At 54.3% G+C, this 22,094-nt stretch overlaps 1 protein-coding gene across 37 annotated transcripts in view; it reads left to right on the top strand.

Annotated features, from left to right (window-relative positions):
* The window catches only part of CELF4 (CUGBP Elav-like family member 4), a 320,371-nt gene that overhangs the window by 230,536 nt on the left and 67,741 nt on the right, over window positions 1-22,094 (top strand). For 20 of the 37 annotated variants that reach the window (XR_004429188.1, XR_004429189.1, XR_004429194.1 and 17 more), the window contains exon 3: window positions 11,360-11,438. Coding sequence is in view for 29 of the 37 variants with exons in the window: in XM_033177901.1 (XP_033033792.1) it covers window positions 11,360-11,438 (79 nt within the window). In the remaining 8 variants the exon portion in view is untranslated. The remainder of the gene's footprint in view (window positions 1-11,359; window positions 11,439-22,094) is intronic. The other 17 variants (XR_004429192.1, XR_004429193.1, XR_004429195.1 and 14 more) reach the window with 1 other exon arrangement.

The raw sequence follows: 22,094 nt of genomic DNA on the forward strand, positions 1-22,094 counted from the left end.
GGAATCAGACTACAGTGCACAGCCAGCGCCCAGGAAAGACGGATTCAGTGCCCTCCCAGCAAGGCCCTTCTGGATACTGGGTGGTGGCTCCTGCGGGGAAGAGCCACTCATGTTTGCTGTGCCACCCAATTCTACAGAACAGGGCCTGGCACACAGAGGTGCTCAGTAAGTGATGGATGGATGGATGGATGGATGGATGGATGGATGGATGGAGTTCGTGGCCCATCACAACAGCTTCAGTGCTGGTAGACCAAGCAGAGAGGGCAGAGCTGGGGCAGGGTGGAGGAGAGGCAGCGCAGGCAGAATGGGGCTATGAGAACCCAAGTTCAGGGTGCATCTTGCCTCTCTGTGAGGCGTGGCCTCCCCACCCCATTCTCAGCTCTTCCCCACAGAGTCCAACATCTTCAGTTCAGCAGAGTCCAAAAGAGCCTGAGTATTCCAGAGTGGAAAGGAAAATATGAAATGTCAGGTATTCCTCAAAGGTGACAGAAATACTAAGAAAGGCAGGGAAGGTGTGAGAGGAGGAGAAATAGGAACAGGGGGACGAGGGGGAGGGGAGAGAGAAGGGGGTTGAAGGGCAGGAGGGAGAGGGTAGCTGTCGCTTATTTCGTGGTGCCAGGCATGATGCTCAGAGCTTGGCCTGAGCAATCACATTTAATCCCCTCCACACCCCATGAGGGGATATGTGGATATGCCGGATATGCCTCTCAGAGGTTAAGTAACAGCCCTGCCTTGTATGAGCAAGTATATGGCAGAGTTAAGACCGAAATCCAGGCCTCACAACTAAATCAGGGCCTGTTTCATCAGAATTATCTATCCACCACTGTTACTTAAAAAATTGCACGCCCTCACTCCCCCACCCTGAAGAGGGTTAGTGACCCAGCCTGGCCATGCCGGCTAATTAGCTTGGTTACCACGGCAGCAGATCTTAATTAAGACCACAAGGATCCTCCCACCCTTGCCAGTGCAGCCCTGGCGTGTTTGCGGGAGCAGCAAAACGGACGTGGGGCTTGGAGACAAAGAGCCCTCTGCCCTTGGCAGTGCAGGCCTCAGGGAGCTCTGGCTGAGAGGTGGGGTCACATAAGCCCAGCGGCAGCATGGTCACGGGTCCACCAGTTCCGTCTTGGTGATTTTCATGGTGTCCCTCTACCTTACCTGCCATGCGCGGGAAGCATCTACCCACAAATATGGCTCCAAACCCCTAGCAGGGAGGGGCTCCCTCCCTCCCCCTAGGAAACCAGCAGTGGGCTTGGGGCTGGACCTCTTGAGAGACTTTTGACCACTGTGAGGGGCACCTCTTTTGTTTGTGCCAACCCAGCCCTGCCACTTAGGTGAGGGGAAAGCATTTTGTAGAGAGATAGGAGAGGGTGGAGGCTTGGAGAAGGATGGGAGAGAGTGGTGAGAGCAGAGAGAAGGAGGAGCAGGCAGCCCCAGCCGGCCCACCTGCAGGCTCTGTCAGGGCTGCTGGCTGCTTCTTTCTGGACACTGACGAGCGGAGCAGCCTGTTGCATAGCAACTGCCTGGGCCTATTTGTGGGGGGCTGTACCAATGAGGCTATGTGGGCTGCAAAGGGTGCCGCCTGGACCGAGGCCACTGCGTCCCAACCCACACCCTCCAGACCCTTTGCAAGTGGAAGGTGGGCAAGGCCTGGCTTGGACTGGAGTGAGGGGTCATTCCACAACCCAGAATGAAAGGCAACCTGGGGAAATTTGGGCCAATTCATCAAACACCTCTTATGCATAAGCTTTAGGCTCCTGTCTTCCCACAGGTGGGGAAGGCACCTGGTGCCAAGGTGCTGCTGGTCATTCTTGAACTGAACAAACATTTACCTGGTGTCTCGGGCACCTCTGTCCAGTCACCTCTGACCTCCTGCACACGCAGCTGCCTCCTTGCTCTTTCCAAACGTGGTCCTAGTGCAATGCTGTTTGCAAACTAACAGGAGCTCCCGCTGCCCACTCTAAAAGCTCAGACCCTCCACGGCCACACCAGATCCTCTGCGGCCACACCAGATCCTCCTCACCTCCACCTGCCTGCCTGTCCTCCCACCCTTGGCGACTTGCCGCACGAGCTTTCACACCCTGCTGGCACTTCCCTCCACTCTCTTCCAGGTCTTTGGTGGTTATTCCCACCCCCACCCCATCCACACCCTGCCCACCCCATGAGTTTGCTCACCTGACTCATCAGGTTTCAGGAAGGACTGAAGGACTTGAGCCCCGTCATGAGGTCAGCAGAAGGTCTGCAGCATGGGAAGGACTTGAAAACCCTCTCCCACTACAGTTCACTCATGCCTCCAAGACCCGAGTGCACACCCCCAGCCAGGCACACAGCACCAACCCACACACCTGACTCCTTCCACCCTGACTCAAAGCCAGCATGCCCAGGTCCAGTCTGAATCCCTGCCATATCATTATCATACTCTGGAGCCTGTGCAGCTTCTCAGCGACCTTCCCATCATCCCCTTGAGGGCTACTTTTGACAGAAAGTGAGTCCAGAGGCGATGACTGGAAAGACGATAAGTGTAACTGTGTGGACCCAATCACAGAAGGCTTGCTGGAGGAGGAGGCAAAGGCTTGTGACTTCATTTTGCAGACACAGCTATGAGAGGAAAGGTGAAAAATGGAATGCAGCCAGTATGGGGAGATGGTGAGACCTGTCTGCAGATTACCCTGACATGACCTCAAGTGCTTTGTTTGAGGGACAGGGCGTCGGGGAAAGAAGGGACAGCCAGCCCCACCCAGGCAGCGCAGCACTGGAAGTCTGAATGAGAGGGGTGAAGAGCAGACAGAGCCTACATGCTGGTATGTGTCCTGACCTGACAAGCATCAGATGGCCTCCTCAGAGTGGGGAGTGGGAGCAGAGACCAGATTTATTAAAAAATCTTATCTGGAGGGTTTGCATTTTAATAGACTCTGGATTTGCATATTTTAACAATAACCTCCGGTTCTTCTGTCTGGTCGGTGCTCACTGGCTGTCTCTCTAAACGATGATCGCCACCGCTTCAATAAACCCTTCCTAATCCAAAGGTGAAACACGCCACTTTGCTGGAGGAGGGAGGATTAAAGGGCCTTTCTCTTTGGGCTGGAAACAAGGCTGTCCGGTGGTGACCCACTTCTGGCCTCTGGGCACTCTTGCTGCAAGGGCACAGATAAGGCAGGAGGGAATGAGGGCCATGACAGGGTGTGATGGAGGATTCAGTCATCATTTGCTCAGTACTTCCTGACCATCTACTGTGCATCGGGGCCATGCTGGGCCCTGCGTGGGCCTCAGGAACTCCTCAGGGTGGAGACAAACAGACAAATAAATCCATAAATCTGTCAGGTGTCTCTGAAATCACTGCTGAGGCTGTCCTGGAGTCCGAATTTTATGCTGACAACAGATGAGATTTCTTGAGTCTCTAACCCCTCTCTATGGAACACACCATATGCGATTTATTAAGGAGGTAATTAAAGCATTAATATATTTACAACAAGCTAGGAATAATGTGTGCCGCTTCTGCGGTTCCCCTGGGATCTGGTCTCACTAGGGGACTGCGGAAGCCCTCAGGCAAGAGTTCATTCTTTCCTCCCACAGCGACTCCAAGCCTACTAAGCACAGCCCCTGGAATTCAACAGGGCCTGTTCTTCAGACCCTGCCCTCCTGGGGCTTTAAACAAATAATTTCATCATTAATTAATTTGTTAATTACAATTTGCTAAGCTCCGGGAAGACAAATTTCTGATGGAGGGCAGGGTCTCTGGAGAGCAAACCCACCTTTGATCCCCACAAGCTCACTGGTGAGTTCTCTGTCCTTATCGAGTTGGTTGCATCACCAGGTTTTTATCCCTATGGCTGAAAATTGTTGGTCTATCCCCTCAAAATCGTACAAAGCTTATCTTTAAAAGATGGACTGATGATCTTTCTGGAGATGGCACTAGTGCACAGACCTAAGCAATGCTTAAAACACCTGATGATCCACAAAACGCCTGATGTCTGGTGTGCGCAGATGAAGATGGGGACCCAGAAAGGCAGCCCCAGGTCAGAGTCATGGGCAGGCAATCCGTGCTGTCACACAGGGCCCACACTCAGAAGATTCCCACGCTTGAGTTTCATGCCCTGCAATCTCCATCTTTAAATTCTTAACACTTAATCTTTGAACGTGTGCTTTGCGAGTGAAGTCCATGGGGCTTGGAGTCTCTGCTCATGCACAGTTCAGCCTCTCTCCACCTGCCCGGTCCACCCATGTCCAGTGTCCCACCTGCAACCATTGGTTTCCTTTGTACCAGTCAGCAGTGGCCTAGGCACAGGTTAAGGGGGTCAGCGTTGGTCACATTCACCCTATGGTAGCCCAGGCTGGCCATGCTATGCCACATCTGACCAGTCAAAAGGGGCCATGACTCAGCAAAGATGAACCTATTGCCCAGATACCTAGTATGTCCCAGGCAGAGAGTTTACAACACCCTTGAAAGTTTCCTGTCCACTATGGGTTAGGGCCTTGGGCCCATGGGAAGAGGTGATGTCTGGCTCTACGTCTCAGAGCCCACCTTCAGCTGGGACTTGACACATCAGTCCACGGCCAATGAGAAGGGAGCCCAGCAATCCTCAGGCCCAAGCTGTATCCCAGGTTGGGACTCCAGGGGCCTGTGAAGGTCCCTGTGTCTGAGGCAGAAATCCCTTGGGAACTTCTCCTGCCTGGGGGACCTCTCTTGCAGCATTCCTGAGTTTGGCTTGCTTTTCCAGCTGAAGGCACCCTCCAGGCATAAGCCACAAAATACAAACTGTGAAATTTTGGTGTCTCTGCATAGGAGGTAAATGCTCTGATATTTGCATTTAAAACTGGCATTGCACAAAATAAAGATGAACTGTAAAGTCTGTGCTAATAATTTAAAATTTATAGTTTTCTTTACTTAAAGTGACATCAAATAGCAAATAAAAAAATCCCAGGACAAGTTGAGAGAGTGAGCAAGACCAAGAAGGAAAGGAAAAAGGCTTTATATTTTGTTACTGTAATGACACTTTTTATTTTGGCGCTTGGAACAACGGGTCCTGCAAATTATGTCTGTTTTCTCAGAGCAGTGACGCTGGTGGGATTAGGACACAGACCCTCCCAGTGAGCTGTAGCGTGCTGGTCTGCTGATTCACTGTTTCCATGACCATCCTGTGTGCTGGGGTGGGGTTGGAGGGCAGAGCATAAAACCTGAGTTCTCTGGGTGGATACGAACTGGTGTTGTCCTAAAACACCAGGGTAGATGACGAGCAGGGCCAAGTCCACACAAGCGCATCCACAAGTAGGTGGTCAAGGACTACCCCTCCTCAGAGACCACACAGGAATGGGGAGGTAAGAGCTGCCTTCCTGGTGAAGGCTGCAAATTATGTCTGTTTTGGGAAGATACGAATCTGTGCCTCCAGTGGTATTCCTCTGAAGCTTGGTGAGGTGAGCCCTTCTGCTGAGCAGGGAGCCAGGTATCTTCAGGCTCCAACATGTCCCAAAAGGAACCAGAAGGACCCTCAGCTCTGATGTTTGAATAGTCACTCTGGAGAGCATTCTGGCCATCCCGTGGGCCAGTCACCTCAGCCGTCAGCGTCTATCCTCCCTCTCCCCAGCTCCCTGCAGGGCATTGGTCCCCACCTTCCAGTGCAGGCTGACCTTTGTTGAGAACCTGCTCTTCACATTTCTTCTATGATCTCGTTCAATCCGAATCCCTCCGCTCCCTCCACAGTGAATTCTTTTAGGATGTCTGTGATGTCACATACCACTAATCAGGTGCACACATGTACTCCAGGGAAGAAGCACAGTCCTGAGGTTGCCTCTGGGGATCTGTGAGTAGGGCCCAGATCTCTGCTCTTTTTTGTGAAGTAAGTCTCTCTCCATCTCCATCTTCCTTTCTCTCTCTCCCTCCCTAGTAAGGTAGGGAGAAGAGATGTGTATAGGCAGGAAAATGTCACTCACCAGCCCAGTGAGCTAGCCCAGGTCATATCAGGACCAGGAAAGAGTAGTAGGAACCGGTGGGGTGAATCAGGGCCACCTTCTCAGACAGGGAGGGGCTCCCTGTGCCCTGGTCCTCGGGGAAGGAGGCAGCAGAGACCTGCAGAGGCTGGTGGGAGTAAACTTGGCAGCACAGAACCAGAACCAGAACCAGATGCAAGAGGAGGCAGGGGAAGCGGCGAGGTTGGGAGGGAGTCAGGAAAGAGAAGCTTGGCCTGTCTGTCTGTCTGTGTGCCCACGAGCCACAGGCCTCCCCTTCCACAGGGAGCCACACTGGACAGGTGAAGCCTTTCGACCAGCTCAATCATCGTATTTATTCTAATTGTATCGTAATCGTCCCCAAGGAGGCTGGTTCAAATGAGCTTGACATTATTAAAATTTTAATGCCCGGTTTTCATAGCTGAATGAATATTTAAAGGGTATGTCCCAGCTTAAGTTATGATGATGAAGAAATTAATGGAATGTCTTGTTTAATGCATGGATATGTGTTGATGCAAAAAGTGGCAGAGGGATGGGGAGGGGGAAGGGAGGCAGAGCCTGAGTGGAAGAGGAAAGCAGCCATCCACCTGCCCACCCCCGCCACAGGCGGGAGCAGAGACAGCTCTAGGTCTGGGCCAGGCCCACTCATTTCCCCAGAGGGGCGCTCGGCTGGAAGTAGAAACACAGTCTGCAAGGGTTTGTGATGTCCCCAGAGGACTGACCCCAGGAGCCTCCAGAGAAGCTGCAGGTAGCTGTTCCTGACCCAGGGAAGGCAGGTCTGGCTCACCAAACCCCCTTCGGGCACCTGGAGGAGGACACCAACTGAAGGCCATGGGGCATCCATGGGGACACTGAGGACATCTCTGAAAGAGAATCGGCAAGGAAGGCTCCTGTGCCCCAGTCCGGATTCCCAGCAGCCATAAGCCCCAGGGCCCTGCGGGGAGGACAACACGCTAGTGGAGAGGAGTGGCTGACAGAGGAGCAGAGACGGGGGCAGGAAAAGCACCAAAGGGGTCCTGAGGCAATGGCCAGGGTCCCAGGGGGCAAAGTTACAAGCAGGGCAAGGAGATGGTTCCCGGCCTTCTGGTCTTCCTCCTGGCTTCACTCTTGGCTCTTCCCTCCTCTCCTGGCTCTTGCCCTGACCCCTCTGCTCTCCTTCACCCTTGCCCTCTCTGGCATTCTCTTCACCTCTCCCCTTGCTCTGTCATCGTGCTCTGCCTCGTTCTCTCCCCATCTCTGTTGCCTGGCCCAGGCTCCTCTCCCAGGACAGATGTGCTCCATCCTCCTCCCTCTTCAGGGCAGAATCAGGGCTGGGTGAGGCTGGCCGAGGACTAGGGGAGGGAGGGAGGTTTCCCTTCAGGCCGGGGCCACCTGTACAGAGCCTGCTCCAGCTGAGAAATCTTCCCAACCAAGCCTGACACTTTATTTCTGCTGAGAATTAAGAAAGCACAGGGCCGTATATTATCTCACCATCTAGCCCAGCACCTCTCTGACAAGCCCCTCAAAGGCTGTCTGGATGCTGACCACCATCAGATCATAATGGGACATGAAAAATGACCCCAGGAGCCATGGCTGCATGGGAACCAATTCAATTCTCCTTTACCAATCTGTTTAGAGCACCCCGTAGGTGCCTAGCCCATGGCTGAAGGCAGCTGGGAGGCTGGATAAGACCCCATGTTCCTGCCGTCAGAAAGCCCACAGTAAAACTGGAGAGAAGCAGAGGGGCCTGTGTGTGAGGGGTGAGCACAACACCACACCATGGAGGAGGTCTGCCTGTACCATGCAGGGACCGTCTGGTTGGGAGGGCTCCTGGGGCAGGGATGCTAGGCCAAAGCGTAACAGGCGCCCAGGTACCAAGGACAGTGGGCTGGCTGCCTACGACTGGGGTGGCCTCTAGGGCGGAAGCCTGCACACACAGGGAGATTTCATTTGCCCAGTTTAATTTACCATGGAAAATGGGACCCATCATATCAGAAATAGCTCTACCCTGGCCGTGCCAATCCGCAGGACTCACCCCAGCTGCTCTCGGGCCCAACTAGAGAAGACTGGCCATAAAACACAGAAACGAGGTGCCAGGAAAGGAGTCTCCTCCAGTGGTCCCAGCCTTCCTCCCACACAGGATGAGGCCCCTAGGGATGTGGGGTCTGCCTAGCATGCTCTGGCCCCAGGAATGGCATCACTTCCCAGTTGGGACAGAGCCCAACAGATTCTGGTTCACACTCCTCTGCCTGCCCCTTGTTAGCCAGGCCTTCCTCCCTTCCTTGCAGGGGAAGCCTGAATTCCCCATCTGGCTCCCTGCCCCTCTCTTTTCCCCCCACCCCCCTGGCCTCTGCTTGGAACTTTCCTGGACCATCCCAAGCCCATTCCACCTGCTCCCAGCATCTCCTAAATGAGTAGACAGATGTCAGGAGTCCTGGGTTCATCTTGATATCACCATTTACAACCTTTGTGACCTCAGGCTAACTTCTTAACCTATCTGAAACTCCATTTCCTTTATTTGCATACATCATAGGAGAAGTTGTGATGATCTAGCAATGCGATGCGTGTAGCAACTGTTCCTGTTCTCAGGGGTGTTGTGGATCCTTGGGGAGGCCTGGGCTGCCTAAGCTCCACCCCCACTTGCAAGTCAAATTCCAGCCTTGAATGTACCTTTTTAATGGAAAATGTGGAGCTCCTTGTAGTACCCTTCCCAATGGGGTACCAATCAGGCTTCATGAACTAGGGGGCTTATTTGTTGGTTAGAGCTGTCATTGCAAAGTACCACAGACCAGATGGCTTAAACAATGGAAATGTATTTCTCACAGCTCTGGAGGTTGGAAGTCCAAGATGAAGGCGTGGGCAGGATTGGTTTATGATGAGGGCTCTCTTCCTGGCTTGAAGACGGCAGCCTTCTTGCTGTGTCCTCCTATGGCCTTCTCTGGGTGCACATTCCTGGTGTCTCTTCCTCTTCTTGTGAGGACATCAATCATATGGGATGAGGGCCCTACTCTTATAACTCCATTCAACCTTAAGTACCTCCTTAAAGGCACTATTTCCAGATACAATAACATTGGGGGTTAGGGCTTCACCATATGAATTTTGGGGGGACACACTTCAGTCCATAACAGAAGCCAAGTGGACTAGGCTCAAAGCATGAATAGACTGTCAAGAGGAGGAGGCTGGGAGGGACAGCAGGGAACTTGTAGGCCCAGGGAATGGACCTGGGGGAGGAAGGTGCCAGGATGTGCGGTGGGACTGGTGCAAGAGGTGTTGGGATCAGATTTTGGCCAGGGGTGTCAGGCAGAAAAGATACTTGATTTGCTGGCCCAAAGAACCTGGCCTCAGTCTCCCTTTATGGGATGGGTATTTTTCCCATTTACTTCCTCCTTGGTCCCCTGCTCCTGGAGCAGCTGAGGTCAAATGAGATAAAATATGACAAAGCCAAAGGCCATTGCATTGGTAGCACTCATGTGCCTACTCATCCTGGCTGAATCCCAGCTCCGCTGCTCCTCAGAGCTTTGTTCTTCTCATTGAAAAGATGGATATAATAATCCCTACCTCAGAGAATTGTAAAATTACATAAGCAGAAAAGCTGTAGAAATCTGTCCAAGAGAACATCAGGGCTGGAACTGGGTCCAGGTCAGTCCTTAAGACCTGTTTGGGGGAGAAGAATGCCGCAGGTTTCAGAGAAGGGAAGGCTAGGAGGGCGGGGCATTCCAGAAGGACAGCCTAGGAAAGGGTGAGATGCTGAGTCCCAAACAGTACTGGACAGGGAACCAGGAGCAACCTGGCTCCCTCCTGAATCACCTCTCCCATAGCCAGATGCCTGGGTGGCCTTCTGGATCCTTCCCTCAAGGACTGGAAAGGAGCTGGTTCACAGGGAAGCCAGGAACTTCATTACATTCCTCCTCCTTCTCCCTGTGATTGGAGTTTGTTGTAACACGGCAGTGTTCTCTGCTGTCAGGACTTGGGAACAAAGCACCTTGCTTCCCCTCATCTCCATAAGGGATGTCAAGTGGGGACCTGGTGGTGAACAATGACACCCTGGTCCCTCTCGGTGGGCTGGCCCCGGCATCCTCCCCTGCTGCCTCTGGCTACCTGTGCCTCCTTCCTTGTCGGCTGCGTCCTGCCTCCCATCTTTGTCCTTCCTGGCCGCGGCTCTGCCCTTCCCCTGGCCTCGTGCTCACCTTGCTGAGTCACAGGCACCCATACTCCCCCACCCAGTTGTCTTGATGCAGCCAAAACTCACTTCAAGTCCTAGACCAGAAGGCAGGAGGAAGCTTGTGACTGGCTGGTCCAGCCGCTGTACGGGAGGGAATTGGCAATGGAAGGTCTCAAAGCACAGGACAGATATGCAGAAATCTCCCCGCAGGCCCCGTTTCCCAGCCGTGTCCTGCCACATGGTAGCCTTGGGAAGCACCTGAATGCCTCTTGGCCTCAGCCTCTTATCTCTTAAATGGCGGTGTTTGTACCTGCCGCACTGCCTCTCTGAGTCTGAGTTTGTGAGAGAAATGCAGATGCAAGAAAGGCTCAGGGAGGTGCATAAGGGCAGAAGCACCGGTGAAGACATCAGGTCCAAATCCGCTTGCATGATTCTCCTCATGTTTATTGCTTAAAACATGCTGAAACCTCTGGGCTGTAGAGCCCACCCTGGTGCCTCTCGGTGAGCCTTGAAGCCAGGCAGCCAAGCCCGGGATGCTTGGAGTCCAGAGACCCCTAGTGGCCTGAATGGGCCATTGACACAGATCCCCAAGAGGGAAGACAGGCTGGCAGGCTAGGGGAGTCAGGCGTTGCTCTCCTGTCCTCCTGGCACCCAGACACCACAGGGGACAAGTAGCTGTGCCCACTCTGCGCACTCCCTGAGAGAACGGCCCTAGTTGCAACCGGGAGCCACAGCCCTGAACTCTGCTTTAACCTTGGAGCTGGATGGCCCAGAGCGTTGGCCACGCCTGACCCACAGGCCACATCTACCAGCTGGTAGGTGCTAGGATGAAGCTGGATGCCCTGGCCTGGGTGGGGTCCATCTGCAGCCAGCGACAGCTCATTTCCATAAAGGCAGATGTCTTGAGTGAACCAGGGCTGAGCCAAGGGTGTACTTTGGGGACACAAAGGCCTGTGCGACACAGGGACAGGCAGCATTTCTGTCAACCTGAGATTCTGCTATCAAAGGCTAGCAGGACTTGCTTGGAGTAGGAGGAGGAGGCACCTCAAGGTCTCCTGTCCAGAGACACCCTCCTGAAAGAATGGGGCCATGGGGCTGTGCCGTTGAGGGGAGACGGGCAGCGCTTTGGTGAAGGTGTGTGTGCTTGCAGCAGCGTGTGGGAGCGTGTGTCTGTGGATGCAGTCTGTGTACCTGCATCCACCTGTGCACCTGAGTGCTGGGTGTCTGCCCCTCACCCACAGGCCTGCTGTAACTCTGTCCCCCTGTGCTCTGTTGCAGATGAACCGGCCAATCCAGGTGAAGCCTGCGGACAGCGAGAGCCGAGGAGGTAGTAGCTGCCTGCGCCAGCCCCCTTCACGTGAGGGCCCACTTGTCTCTGCCCCTCCCTCCCCTTCTCACTCCTCCCTCCTTTTCCCGATGCAGCAATGTGATGCAGCGACTCCCTGCCTCCTCCTCCTGCCCCTCTGGGGATCTCATGGCTGAGGGTTGGAGACAGAGCTTTGGAGCTCTGGGTGACTGGTGTGGAGAGATGAGGGAAGGGGGGCGATTGGGGTCTTCCAGACGGTGGGGTTTCTGCCTCTCTGAGTAAACAAGTGCCATGTCTCGGGGCATTCTTCTCCCCTCCGTTAAAACACCAAAAAGGGTGTGCCTACCTCGGTGTTGCCAAGGAAAACCCCACCGTGATGGGGCTTGTGCAGTCAGAAAGGAGACAGGAAGTGGTCGTAACTGTGCCGTAGGAGGATTCAGGCCACAGGAGGCAAATCTGAGTGGCCCATGGGAATGTGTGCACTCAAGGCCAGCACTGAGGCAGAGATCCTGGCGATAGAGGCAGGCAGTCGGACAGGCGTCTGGAAAGGGACAGAGGAGAAGGACACAACCTCACTCCACAGACACTTGTCCCAGAATGTGAAGCCCGCCAGAGACTGGCCGTGGAGAGGCTGGGTAAGGGAATGCCACACCTTGAGGCTCACCCCTGAAAGGGCCAGGCAGATGGCCAGCCAGAGGCAGCTCCATCACCAAGTGACAGCATCCTCTTGGCATAGTGCCTGTGTGTCTGTACTGCCCCTCCCTCCTCATCCCAGTCACAGAGTAACCAGGGCCAGCCCTAGGCACAACCCTGGCCCTAGGCGCCCCTAGATGAGATTCAAACACACTCCGACATTAAAAGAAAATGAAAGGCAAGGACATGGCAAAGAAAATACATCCAGCCTCCAAGATCAGGCCTCTCTTACCCAGGCACTAGCTCCTCCCACAACAAACCGCCCCTGTGGTACAGAGTCCATCACACCTCACCTCTGGGAGAGAGACAGACTCACCAGCACAACAGGGTAGAAGAATGTGCAGGCTCCTGCCAGGTGCCCCCTTCCAGGCCCACCTCCTTGGGGAGGGAGGCATTGTCCTTCCTGATCACCAGCCCCCGGCACTCACACTGAGCCTCATCCCCACTGGGCCCTGCCCAGACACTGCTCTAAACTGAGCTCTCAGGCACTTCCCCGGGGAAGGGGGCCAAACAGAGGCTCCGAGCAGGTGAAGGACCCCCCAGTAGAGACTCTGTCCTTTCCACCAGCAAGGGGCCCCAGCCTGAATTTCCACAGAGGAACAGCCAGGCAGTGAGCCAAACAGCCATACAGAAGTGGAACACTCCCAGAGGACAGACAGCCGGTGGCTCCCCACCGCCAGCTTCCTCCCACAATGGGAGAGACCTTGGCCGCTCTTCCGCCAGAGACAGGAGCGGCCCAGAAAGGGTTTAGAAAAGTTGAGAACACCCATGAGGCCTCCAAGGGGAACGTAAGGAGTTGGGGCCTTTTGTTGCCCTGAGAAGGTGACATTAGGTACAGCCTCCAAAGTGGCCCCAGCCTACCCTTCCCCCCGCCAGGGCTGGGGTGTCCAGTATGAGGGTCCAGGTAGTAAGATGGGACAGCCGGTCACAGCTGCCCTCCACCTCCCGGCTAGGAGCTCTTAGCTTCTGCCAACCCTGCCATGCCCTGGGCTCTGGCCTGAGTGTCTGTGTTCACCACCCTCCCCTGGCCCAGGCCCAGCGTTCCAGGTTTCTCCCTGCTCATTAGATCAGCCAGGAACTGAGGAGTTTCTCTCCCCTTCATTTCCTCAGAAAGTTTACCGGGAAATCAAGGGCAAAAAGTCAAGTAGGCAAAAGCTACTTGCAAATTTGGAGAGCCAGTTGTCCTGGAGGGTGCTGTGGTGTGGCCGCTGGTGATCCGCTCATCCTTGGGGCCTGGGCCTGCTCAGAACACTCCTTCATCCCCTCAGTCAGGCCTTTGCCCTCCAGCCCCAGCAGGGCACTGACCCAGGCACAAGGCCTCTAGGACTTGCCCCTCCTAAACTTGACCTCAGATCCTACCCACTAGGGCTTGGGCTGGTGTCTTGGTGCTGCCTAAAGGGATCCCATGGCCCAGGGCACAGACACACCTCCTCACACCCACAGAGTGCTCCGGTCCTAAGGACCCTGGTAGTCAAGGTCCAGTTGGTTGAGGGGTAAAGATGCTTCAGGCATGAGGGGCCCATGTGAGCGAAGCCCACCTGGTTTGTGCTGCCTGCTCCTGTCCCTTCCTTGGCAGTGAGAGGAGTGCCATCCTCACTCAGCCTCGTCCAGGGCACATGAGGCCCACAGCAGTGGGAGGCGTGTCTCCTGGAGACCGTCACCCAGGCGCACAGTGACCCACCTGCAGCCCCCTATTCACACGGCCCGGCCAGGAGGCAGTGGCACAAGTAAGCTCTCAGGGATGGGCAGGAAAGCTGGGATAGTAGGTGCCAGCAGCAGTTCCGGAGAGGAGATCCCCCAGGCGGGGGCAGCCAGAGGCCTCAGGGGAGGTGGCACTTCTGGTCTTGAAGGTGGGAGATCACACAGCTGGAGAAGGGAGGATGGCATGAACAAGGGCCACCAACCCAGGCCTCTGAGGGCCACAAGGAGGCGCCATCTGGTGCAGGGCAGGCAGGTCAAAGTCCAAGCCATTTTCTCCAGCACTGGAGAGGGGTGACTGGAATCCTCTCTGCCCAGCAAGGCCATGCTGGGCTCTAACTCAAACCTTTCTCTCCCTGAACTTGCCTCAGAGGCAATAGCTCTCTGACTCCAAGATACTAACCTCATCGGCTTTCCCCCATATATCTCCTGCGGCTGACACTCGCCCCGAACCAGATTAATCAGCTCTTTTATTCTTCTTGCAGCAGAAAGTGGGGGGTGGGGGGAGGTGGGGGGAGAGCCAAACCTAAACATCTATCTATTAATTGCATATTCAATATTAAACAGCGAGATGGCCCTGAGTCAGCACTATCACCAAGCTGTGTGCTTTTTTTAAAGAAAGTTAGTTTAAAATAATTTAATAGCCATTAAATACCTCTGGGGAGAAGGAGAAGGGGGGAGAAGTGAACATTTTAAAAGATTAAAGAAATAGGCAACAGGATAGGGGAATAGAGAGAAGGAATGGGAGAGGGGTGGAGAAGGTGGTGTGATGGCAGCGGGCAGGACGAGAGGAGAGAAGGGAAGGAGGTGAGAAAAGTAGAGAGGTGAGGGGAGAAGCGGCAGCAGGAGGAGGGGGCGTGAGGCCTTAAAGACAGTGGGTGAGGGAAGACTGGGGCACAGTGGTGTGGGGGGAGCAGAAGCCGGCAGTGGCCTCAGAAGGAGGGGGAGGGTCAGCCCCAGGCCAGGCTCAGCAGTGAGCCAGGTTACGAGTCCCCAAAACCCAGAGGACACAGGACACCCATCTCCAGCTACCCTCCAGGTACTCTTGAATGCTCGTAAGCAGCACAGAAAGATGTCTTATCTGCTTGGGATTTGGGCAATATGTGAGGACCTTTGGCCAGGGGGCAAGAGGAAGGCTTCTCTCCACCTCACTCAGCACAGAGCGGGCTGCAGCCCACTGCATGGCCATATCGTGGTTCCACCTTCTCATCCCCCATCTCAGGCCTCTAGACACATTCCTAGTCACATCCACCCACATGTACGAGGTGTGGGGGTGTCTAGGGATGGGCATGGGCAGAGTGTTGGCAGGTCTGTGTGCACAGGAGTGGCTTTGTAACTTTCAAGGCTCCTGTCTCTGACACGCATGGATTGCTGGCTGAGGCTGACAGGCCACTGTCCTATCAGGCGCAGTTCAAGGAGCTCTTTTTCCTTTGGTGTGAGGATAGTGCCAGCCTTGCCTCTGGAGGGTTTGGAGTGGAGATACAGGTACAGAAGGAAGTGGAGCTGGCCGGGTGTTTGGCTGGAGCAAGCACCAGGAAGAGTCCAGGAAGGGTACAGGATGCAGTTCTTGTTCTGGTGGAAGGTTCTTATCCGGAATGAGCTCCAGCTCAGGCACACCACCTTCTCTGGGCCTCCATCTCCTCACCTGGGAGTCTCAGGAGTCATTATCCATAAAGCTGCTATTTACAGAACACTGACCGAGTGTTAGGGATTTTATGGAAATATGGTTTTGTTTTGTTTTGTTTTGTTTTTTAGACAAAGTGCTTTTGTCACCCAGGCTGAAGTGCAATGGCACGATCTTGGCTCACTGCAACCTCCGCCTCCAGGGTTCAAGTGATTCTCCTGCCTCAGCCTCTGGAGTAGCTGGGATTACAGGTGTGTGCCACCACGCCTAGCCAATTTTTGTATTATTAGTAGAGATGGGGTTTTACCATGTTGGCCAGGCTGGTCTCGAACTCCTGACCTCAGGTGATCCACCCGCCTTGGCCTCCCAAAGTGCTGGGATTACAGGCATGAGCCACTGCACCCGGCCAGAAATATGTTTAATTTATACACCAACCTCAAGGTATGGATGTTCTTGGCTCCACTTAAAGGTACAAACCAAGGTACAGAGAGGCTAGATAACTTGTTCCAGGGCACACAGACAGAAAGTGGCAGAGCCAAAATTCTAACTCCTACCTGTCAGCCACGAGAATCCAGGTTACCTATATTCCTCTCACTCCGAGGAGGGCTTCTCGGACTCTGGGTGGCCTAGGGGCAGTGGGTAGGCACCACAGACATTTGTCTCACCTTTAGGCCCATTCTCAAGGTGGCTGAAGTGAGAGGAGCGGGATTCCAGGTGAGGGAGGCAGGGCTAGGCTGGAGAAGGAGCTCCCAGACCTACCCATAAGACATTTCGACCAGGGTAGGAGTGGATCAGAGAAGAGAGAACTCCCTGTGGCCTGGAGTAAGCAGGAAGGGCTTCCTGGAGGAAGTGGGAATTAGGAATTAGATCAAGAGGTATAGAGCTGGGATACAGTGAGGACACAAAGTGAAAATGGGGCCTTGAACACAAGGCCAAGGGGCTGGGCTTGTCACCACTGGAAGCAGGAGCATTGATCCTGGGTAAGAGATCACAGACAGAGAGAGCAGGAACGTCCCTGGGCAGGAAGAGAAGACAGGGCCCCTGCTACCACCACCAGGAGCAGGGGTTCCAATTAAGTAGGGAAGAAAGGCCAAAGAAGAGCCTCCCCAGGAGCCATCTCTCTGCCTGAGGGGATCCAGTTATCCCCCAAGAGCACACCGGAACAAGTTGTATTTAAACTCAGATTTACCCCCAAAATAAGCAAACCAATTTCTTAACCAGTGATGCTGGCTGGGGACAGAGCCAGGTGGAGAGCAGGCCCCTCCCTGCCTGTCCTGAACATGGCAGCTGGCCCCCTCAGCGGTGTGATACCTCCCTAGGGCATGCGCTGCGGTGTCCTGTGCCTCCTAGCAGGCAGACACACCCAACCCCAAGACCCCAAAGCTGGCTCATGCTCAGCTTCTAAATGGAGTCTCCATGGGTGTCCGAAGGGAGCTGCTCTGCAGTCCTAACCACTTCCTCTCCTCCCAGGTCTCAGTCCAGGTGACAGGACAATCCCTCCACCAAGGTACCTCCTGCAGCCAGGTTGTGGGGCCTCCTTTCAGGAGTCAGAAACGAGGAAGCTCTGACTACCGTGGCCTCAGGAAGCCAGTTTGTTTGGGAAGCTCCTGGGCTGAACGGAGTTGTGTGCCCAGCCTGCTCAGTGGGCCCAAGAGGGTCAGCAGCCAGACAGGGGCCCTGCAGGAGGGGACGAAGTGGCTGAGACTTGGCTCAGATATAGCAGACCGAAGATGCGTGCTATCTCCCCTGTGTCCCTGGGGAGGACGTTTCTTTCCCGCCTCCCCAGGAGTGTGTGTGGAACTGGACGTGTCTGCAGTGCCTCTATCAGTGACCATGAGTGCATGGCACACTGGGGGGTGCTCCATGGGAAAACTGTGTGACAGCACCCCGGGCTCCCCCAGACACAGTGCAGATGAGGTCCACTTTGGCTAAACCCCAGTGTGATGGTTACTGCTAGGAGGTGGGGACGGTCTTTGATGATGCTGGCTGGGGTGGGGCACGGAGTGGGGCCACCAGGTTTTATCTCATCAACACAAAATGACAGAAAAGCCAGCAAGGTGGCTGGCTGGGGAGAAGTTAGAAACCATGAAGAGTTGGGAGGAGAGTCCTGGAAAAGAGGGGACTTGAGGACTCCCTAGGGGCTGCCACCTGTCTGTCTTTATCTCATCTGTGTGTCTGGACTTGTGTCTGCCTCTGTCTCTGTCTGTCCTGTGGGCTCCCTTTGTCTCTTTCTACCCAATGGCCACATGAGAACCAAGTGGAAGCTCGGTTCAGCAGGGCCTTGGGGATAACAGGCCCAACTCTTGTCTCCCAAGGCACAGGCTTAGGAGGGGGCAGGTCTAGCACTGGGGAGTCCATCCAGAGGGAACACGGCAAGAAAGAAAACCACCTTCTAGGGTCTGCCACCCCTCTCCAGGAGCCCGGAACTGAAAAGCACATGACACACAGACACACACAGGTGGCCACCTGCATAGCGGAATCAGGCCCGATCGCATAGAGCAGCTGCCACATGAAACCACCGGCCGGCAACACACCTCTAGCTGTGGCAAGTGAGCCCGGGCTGGAGGTCCCACCGCTGAGGGGCTCCTGAGTCTCTCCCAGGCCAATGGGAGCCTATTTTCCTTCAGGGGCTTCTATCAGGCCCAGGGGAGATCAGTCAAGCAGTCAGCTGAGAACTGAACCCAGGACAAGCGAAGGGGGGCAGGTGAAGGCAGGCAGGGCTGGGCTGGCCATGGGAATGTCCTGTTGTTCCCCCTACAAACTGCAGGGGAGGCTGGAGGAGGGAAAGGGGAGCAGCCTGGGGCACCAGCCAGGAAGGGGGTCCTGGCAAGGTGGTGGCCCTAAGCTATCTGCAGACCCCCTGGGAAGTTTCAAAGGGTGAATGGACCTCTTTTATGTTCCCTTACCCTGCCCAAGTCCTGCAGAATTGCTCATCTTCCTCCCTTAGCCTCCGTATCTAGACCTGGGAGCCCATACCCGTGTTTCTTTCTTTCCTTTTCTTTCTTTCTTTTTTTTGAGACAGTCTCACTCTGTCAGCCAGACTGGAGTACGGTGGCGCGATCTCAGCTCACTGCAACCTCTGCTTCCCATGTTCAAGCAATCCTCCTGCCTCAGCCCCCGGAGTAGCTGAGATTACAGGCGCCTACCACCATGCCCAGCTAATTTTTATTTTTGTTTATTTATTTATTTGTATTTTTGGTAGAGACAGGGTTTTGCCATGTTGGCCAGGCTGATCTCCAACTCTTGACCTCAAATGATCCACCTGCCTCGGATTCCCAAAGTGCTGGGATTATAGGCATGAGCCACGGCATGGCTGGGAGCTTGTGTTTCTTCCCTCCCGGCACTCCCACATCTTGTGTCTCTGTGTCCATGTCTCTCAGCCTGTCTCTGGTGAGACCTGGGCAGGGCGAAGAAGGCATGAGAAGGATGGGGTCAGGTCTGACAGCCTGGGAGGCATCCCTGAGACAGCTGCTGGCCAAGTGTCCCACGTTCCTGCAGCCTTTAGCTGCTCCCAGCACACTTTACGGGGTCTTCAGGATATCCCCTCACGGCACCAGCACTGGTGTGGCAGCGGAGTCCCGCTGTGCCAGCTAATGAGGTTGGACACAATGTGAGTAACTGGGCTCCCAGGCTCTCCCTGAGGCCACGTTCCCCACCATAAACCCGTGGCCGATTGCATCCTCCCGGCCCCTCCACCATCTGTAGCCCTACCGGTTCCTGCGGCTTTTAAAATCCTATTTAAATTCCTCATTACTCCTCCGAGCACTATTTTATTTCTAAACAGACACAGACAACGTGTTGTCTGCAAGGGCTTCAGGGCCTGAATGGCGCCAGCTGTGGAGTGTGGGCCCAGGCGGGGGCAGCAGCGGTGGGACAGGCCCTGGGGCGTGGCTGGGGAGACCCCTAGCCACAGCTGCTCACTTTCGGTGCTGGGTTTCTCCCTTCCAGACTCTTCTAGCTATTCTGTCCCGCACTAGGAAGGCAGTTTAGTGAGTGTGCAGATGAACTGGACATGCAAGCTGGCCCCGCTTTACAAAAATTCAATATACAGAAGTGTCAATTTTCCAATCTTAGGAGTCAGCGAGTGACTCACTGGACAAAAGCTTCTGGGCGCACAGAAACTTCTCAGAGCTGTGCTGAGGAAGCCCTCGGCCCAGGCAGGAGGGGCTGCAGAGAAACATCCAGAGGACTGGGATCACAGCACCTTGAAAATTAATCTGAAATTACACTGAGTCCATAAGAAACTAAGAGCCTCCTCCCCGGTCCAGCATGTCCTTACTCACTGATTTGGTGCTGGTTTGGACTCTGCCTGGGAGAGCCCGGGATGAGCAGAGCTAAACCCACCCCAGCATGGAGGGTGCAGTCTGGGAGAGAAGGCATCCAGTGACTGAAGGAGTCTGCCCCTCAGAGCCGGAGAACCCCCACCCTCACCTGCCCACCTGCCTCCACAATTCCTGTCCCACAGAGGCCTCTGAAAGGTGGGTCATGTGTGGGTCCCACTTGTGGCCCCTTTATATGTGTTTTGGGGGCTGCATATCCTTGTTCCAGACCCTGCTCCAGACCTGGACACCCACAGCTCATCACCATAGCCCTTCCACAGCCATGTCCTTGGCCAAGGGTCCTGGAGAGGCATCACAGGAAACCAAGGGGAGTTTGGATTGGGGGTAGCTACCTGCCCAGTTGGCCAGGACACAGCACCTCCTAGGCCTGGGGGGTAGGCAGGAGCCCTTGTGTCTACCCTACCCCCACCCTATGAGTCTGCCTCTCACCCAGTTTGCTTTTTGAAACATTTTTAAGAAGTAAAACAACTCCACTGCCTCTTTCAGTCTCCTCTCCAGGCCTTGGGTGCCTGCTTTGCCTGCCTGTCCTGTCCTATCCCCTACCTGAATTTCTCAAGCTATAGGTGGGCATGTTTTCCCTTGAACACTAACCAGCCCCAAGCGCATGTCCTGACAGATCTTTTATATACTTGAATCCCAGGTTTACTGGGGGCTGATGTTTAAGAAATGACATTACAACACAAGAGGTTCGTGTGAGACATAAGACAACGTGGCCAGACAGTCCGCGGTGCTCTGACCAGCTCTGTGCAGACGGTTTGAAAGATTAGGAAGGGCTGAAGGATTAGACACTTCCTGGCCAGGCCCAGTTGCTCACCCAGGGTATGGCTTCCTTGATGGTCAGGAAGTGCTGTCACCTATCTGACCACATTCCCTGCCATTTTTGCTTTAGCATTTCCAGCCATTAGGTTCCCTAAATCACGGTGCAGCATTCCTCTGCCTTGGGGTTTTATTCTCAATGATCCCTGTTCCTTTTTTTTTTTTTTTTTTTTGAGACGGAGTCTCGCTCTGTTGCCCAGGCTGGAGTGCAGTGGTACAATCTTGGCTCACTGCAAGCTCTGCCTCCCAGATTCCGGCCATTTTCCTGCCTCAGCCTCCCAAGTAGCTGGGACTATAGGCGCCCACCATCACGCCCGGCTGATTTTTTGTATTTTTAGTAGAGACGGGGTTTCACCGTGTTAGCCAGAATGGTCTTGATCTCCTGACCTCATGATCCGCCCGCCTTCGCCTCCCGAAGTGCTGGGATTACAGGCATGAGCCACTGTGCCCGGCTGATCCCTGTTCCTTCTGACTTTTTGTTTGTTTGTTTTTGCTTTTTGAGACAGAGTCTCGCTCTGTCACCCAGGCTGGAGTGCAGTGGCGCGATCTCGGCTCACTGCAAGCTCCGCCTCCTGGGTTCAAGCAATTCTCCTGCCTCAGCCTTCCAAGTAGCTGAGATTACAGGCGCATGCCACCAGGCAGGCCCTTCTAACTTAAAATTTAAGAGAATCTTTGTCTCCTTTCTTTCTCAAGCCCCTTTGTAAAAATAAGTTTTAAAAAGCCAGGAAGCCTCTTCTATTTACGCAACTGGACCCAAACAGCAGCTGCATGAAGAATTGGTCTTTGTGGTTGGGGAAGGAAATGGCTGGTGGGGAAGAGTCCCCAGGGAGGGCCCTGCAGAGGTGCCAGTGGAGCAGGCACACATTATAAATACGTCTGTAACTCCTGCCATAGGTGGGAAAATATAATTAACTGCAAACCTGCTGAATTTAAATGGACTTTAGATTTTCAGCTGTGGGAAAGGGTGTTGATTGATCTGCATTTTGTTTTTGAAGTTTTCTTTAAATCCATTTGGAAAGTTAAGTTGAGACTCGCAGCTCCTCAACAAATTCCCTCTGGCCCTGGCTAATTTAGCAAAGGATTGTTTCAGGGGAAATGGGATATTAATCATAGCAAATGGGCTTCTGGATGATATTTAAAAGCTGCCTCATGCCTGTGTGCCCAGGAATAAGAATGACAGAGAGAAGGCACCACGGCCTTCTCGTGTCCCATCCCATCGCCACTACCATGTCAGTATCGTCTGGCCCGGCCACTATGTGAGTGTGGAGGAGGGAGACCCCCACTTCCTTGGGAGATGGGAGAGAGGAGAGAAAGTTCCCAGGCAATCCTCCCAGGGCCAGGTGGTGTCCTCCACATAGCACAGACTGAGCCCTGATGTACTGAGTGAGCACTGAATGTGATGTATCCAGCTCCCCCCTGGCCCCAGCACACTGCACTGAGAACAACTTGATGGGGTTCAGGTTGTGGGGATCAGGAACAACCGTGTTGCCTGATGACAACACGGGAATGGTGGGGTGTGCAGGGAGGGGTGATCAT

This window comes from Trachypithecus francoisi, unplaced genomic scaffold, assembly GCF_009764315.1.
Source record: "Trachypithecus francoisi isolate TF-2019V2 unplaced genomic scaffold, Tfra_2.0 Lachesis_group19, whole genome shotgun sequence".
NCBI classification, from domain to species: Eukaryota; Metazoa; Chordata; class Mammalia; order Primates; family Cercopithecidae; genus Trachypithecus; species Trachypithecus francoisi.